This window comes from Megalobrama amblycephala, linkage group LG13, assembly GCF_018812025.1.
Source record: "Megalobrama amblycephala isolate DHTTF-2021 linkage group LG13, ASM1881202v1, whole genome shotgun sequence".
NCBI classification, from domain to species: domain Eukaryota; kingdom Metazoa; phylum Chordata; class Actinopteri; order Cypriniformes; family Xenocyprididae; genus Megalobrama; species Megalobrama amblycephala.
Window position 1 is genome coordinate 2,491,103 of NC_063056.1, and position 3,835 is coordinate 2,494,937.

Genomic DNA, 3,835 nt, shown 5'->3' on the forward strand with positions numbered 1-3,835 from the left:
TCACAATAGAGTTTGTGGAGCAAACGGGGCCCCCCAACGCTCAGAGGCACGCACGCACACACACACACGCACACGCGCACACACACACACACACCCCTGATGTAGATCACGTGTCACACACCTGTCAGTCTCTCTTCTCACAGTCTCTCTGTCTTTCAGGTTCAGTTACCGAGTGAAGATGCCCCCCGCGCACCTTCCTCCCCATGAGTGCCTCGAGCAAACGGCAGGCCAGAGAGGAGGCAGCGAGAGCAGCCGTGGCTGTCCTGGTGGGCGAGGCTGAGAGGGAGATGAGAACACCACCCCCTCAGGTACACACACACAAACACAAACAATTATTTTCACTTGCACAAATGCTTCCAAATAAATTTAGGCTGCACAGAATAAATTTCAGGTACATGCACAACCAAAATGGTCACAATTTCAAGCCTTGCTATGAAACATGTTGTCAGGATCTGAAGCTGCAGTAATTATGAAAAAGTCATGACGTTGCTTTAAGTGAACCGCACTGCTCTGAAGTGTTCTGTTTTTGCAACTGTGGTCATGAACATGTGATATCCTGTTAAGATGATAAAAAGGCAACTTTTTTGATAACTTTTAATAATGTATTGAAAATCATTCAGATGGTGAATGTTGTTCTGTGTCTGTTCTGGGACTGTACTGCTCTGAGCTTCTATTCCTACACTTATGCTGTCGAGACTCAAAACCACTATGGTCAAAATGTCTCACAGCAACTTTGTGGCATATTTTAGCTGTAGGAAACTAGAACTGATCAAGTCTTGTAACAAATCCATTAAAAAGTAATGATTTAAATATTCAGCCTTTGAATGCTCTTTTTTTATATAATTACAAATGATATTACCAACATAACAAAAACTGTGAAGTTGAACTGAAAAAATTAACATGAATTTCACAATGTCATCTTGTGAGCTTTAGTGGAGTCAACAAATTTGTCTTTACACGTTAGCCAGACAAATTTTGTGCTACTTGATTGAGAAACTTATATATTATTGGTTAAAAGCAGACTGATGCTGTTAAGTGCTCAGATGTACACAGGTTTCAGTTCATGTCTGTGGAAATAAAGACTGAATATTCCCTAAATTTCTACCGTCTCCTCAGCATCATAGGAAATGCTTTTTGTTGTTTGTCAGATTTAAGCCGTTAGCTTAGATTTAAAATCAGTCTGTTGTTCCTAGTGTGAGGCTGCAGACTCTTGATCTGATGTGTGTTGGAGCTCATCGTTTGGTAGTTCTGCTTTTGGCATCAGTGGTATTGAGATATTGGAACTGTGTGTTTTTTTTTTTTTTTTTTTTTTTTTTGTCGTTTTTAAAAAAAAAAAAAATTTTATGTTGAGTACATATTAACATGACGAGAAGCTGCACACATGCAACAATAAAATATAACAGAAACACAAATTAATTTGCTTAATTTAATAATGATGATTTAATACAGTAGGACTTATAGCTTACAAAAAAGTACAACTATTATTTTTTTCCAAATACAAGTGTAACTATTTTTTTTTTTTACCTGCTTTCTATTAGCCATCACATTACAGATTTTATTTTAAGGTGCTTTTTTTTTTTCTCTCACATATCCATTTAAAAACATTATCACATGGATAACCATACCACCCTAATGGATTCAGCACAGCACAGTTTTCCTCTTTGTCCATGTTGGGCTGTCCAGACGCCCAGAACCTGCATGTACAGATAAGCATTAGGTGTTCAGTGCTGCTTTCTGTGTGATATGATAATCATTTATATCATATTAATCAGTTCAGTTCAGTAATTTCTTACCCAGAGGTCAGTGTGCTGCCATCAACCCATTTCCATGTGCCCTCCACATCACTGTCATTTAGACCAATCCAGAATTCAGCATCAGTTTTAAAAGACTCCTAATAATAGAATAGAAGTGAAATCATTTCTGTAGTATTTCAGCTAACACACGTCTAATGTGAGTAAATGAATCATGAATCTGAATTAGTCAATCAATGTTTCACTCACTTGTTCCTCTCTGTTGTTTATGATGATCAGATCTGCTCCTCTGTTCAAACAGTCTTCTCTACTTTCAGCCCAGTTCTTCGTGTCAGAGGAAATGTAGTATAAACTGGATTGATTGCACTTCCATCCATCTAGTAACACAACCAGTTTAGTTATGAGTTGTTTGTTCTCGTCCACACTGAACTGAAACTTACTAACATCCGTGTGTACACACAACATAAACACTGCATCTTTTTAATGCTAAACATGTGTAGTTTAAGTGAAGTTCAAGATTACCCAAAAATTGTGCTAACAGTTGTTTTTTCTCCTCATTTAACTGGTTATTTTGATTAGTCATGTTGCTAATGTCATTTCTCCAATTTATCTTTCTCTTTTAACAAGCCTTGGATCTCATCACGTTCCTTGTTCCTTTGTTGGTTGTATTTGTCCTCACTGTTTTCATACTCATCAGTCTTTGTTCTGAGTTCGAGACCCAGCAATATGATCGCCTCGACCAGAAGAACGCACTGCAGCACCAAACACGCTGTAGCTCTTTTGTATCTTCTGTTCCTCACAGAATCAATTCCTGAACACCACAGACATGAAGATAAATGTTTCTTAATTACTCACATGACTAAAATATGTGTGTTGATTGTTATAATCAAATAAATCTCAATACCTGTGCTGTTCCTCTTACACATTTTCAGTCATTTAGAGTCAGATTTTGTAAGTTGCTTGTGTGTGGAAAACACAGCTGTATACTGATACTTTCAGAGTTCAACGCTAACTACACCACTGTGACCGCACTGAGCAGTCATATCCTGCTTATATAAAAAAAGGTTTTGCAGATAAACAGCAACGATTTATGTTAAAATATTTTTGTACAATACTAGTAAAAGTAGTCATGTTGTTAAGCCTTTTATATCAATGTAATAACATTTCTTACTTCTTGTAAGTAATTGAAGTTGATTATTTTCCTCTTAAGTGTGAAGTTTCCGCATTACTAGCCTCACCATAGAGAATTTAAGTAAAAAAGAAGAAGAAAAATAAAATATAGCCACACCCCAATCTCACTTCATTTGTTGAGTTAAAGGATTAGTCCACTTTTAAATAAACTTTCAAGATGAGCATTTATGGTTAAAACTTGTATAATTTTCCATTTTTTTCAGAAAATGAGTGATGGTTTCACTAGATAAGACCCTTATTTCTCGTCTGGGATTGTGTAGAACAATTTGAAGCTGCAGTGAAACTAATTTTGACCTTCAACTGTTTGGTGCCCATTGAAGTCTACTATAAGGAGAATAATCCTGGAATGTTTTCATCAAAAACTTTAATTTCTTTTCGACTGAAGAAAGAAAGTGTCATGATAGAATACTGGAAACAATAGCGAGTTAACACGTTTATTGAGACGTATAAAAATGGACAGTCACTGAACGTTGAGTTCACTGGTGGCACAGGGACTGAGATGGTCAGCGTGAAGACAAGGTGCGTTGATGAGATGAAGTGTGCTGGTGAAGATGACAGAAGAATCCAGACAAAGAACGTAATCCACATAGACACCGAACAGGAACAGGAATCACGAGACTGGCACGCCGAACAGGAACAGGATGGTAGACACAGCACGGAGACATCAAACAACGATCTGACAAATGAGATGAGATATGAGTGAGTATATATAGGGTGAGCAAATGAGCTGCAGCTGGTGCTGTGATAGGTGTCAGCTGGAAGCGCTGATCATCCAAGTGGCTCGGGCACGCCCACAAACACACACACACACACAACAACAGTGACACGAGACAAGCAGGAAACAATGCATTCAAATACCGTGACAGTACCCCTCCTCCTAGGAACGCCTCCTG

The 3,835-nt window shown here is 38.0% G+C and overlaps 1 protein-coding gene across 1 annotated transcript; it reads right to left on the reverse strand.

The window, feature by feature from the left end:
• Positions 1 to 1,339: 1,339 nt before the first annotated feature.
• LOC125243833 (CD209 antigen-like protein D) lies at positions 1,340 to 2,340 on the reverse strand. Its single transcript, XM_048153675.1, has 4 exons — positions 2,274 to 2,340; positions 2,001 to 2,128; positions 1,794 to 1,891; positions 1,340 to 1,694 (listed from the first exon to the last, which is right to left on the reverse strand). The coding sequence occupies exons 1-4, from the start codon at positions 2,332 to 2,334 to the stop codon at positions 1,556 to 1,558; spliced, it is 426 nt and encodes a 141-aa protein (XP_048009632.1). The 5' UTR covers positions 2,335 to 2,340; the 3' UTR covers positions 1,340 to 1,555.
• Between the last annotated feature and the right edge of the window lie 1,495 nt (positions 2,341 to 3,835).

Bases quoted from the DNA above. Each gene is read 5' to 3' on its own strand.
- LOC125243833 (XM_048153675.1), bottom strand. From the start codon at position 2,334: ATGACTAATCAAAATAACCAGTTAAATGAGGAGAAAAAACAACTGTTA. The intron at 1,892-2,000 runs GTGAGTGAAACA...TTCTATTATTAG, and splicing joins TAAACAACAGAGAGGAACAA to GAGTCTTTTAAAACTGATGC. The intron at 1,695-1,793 runs GTAAGAAATTAC...CTGTACATGCAG, and splicing joins GGCAGCACACTGACCTCTGG to GTTCTGGGCGTCTGGACAGC.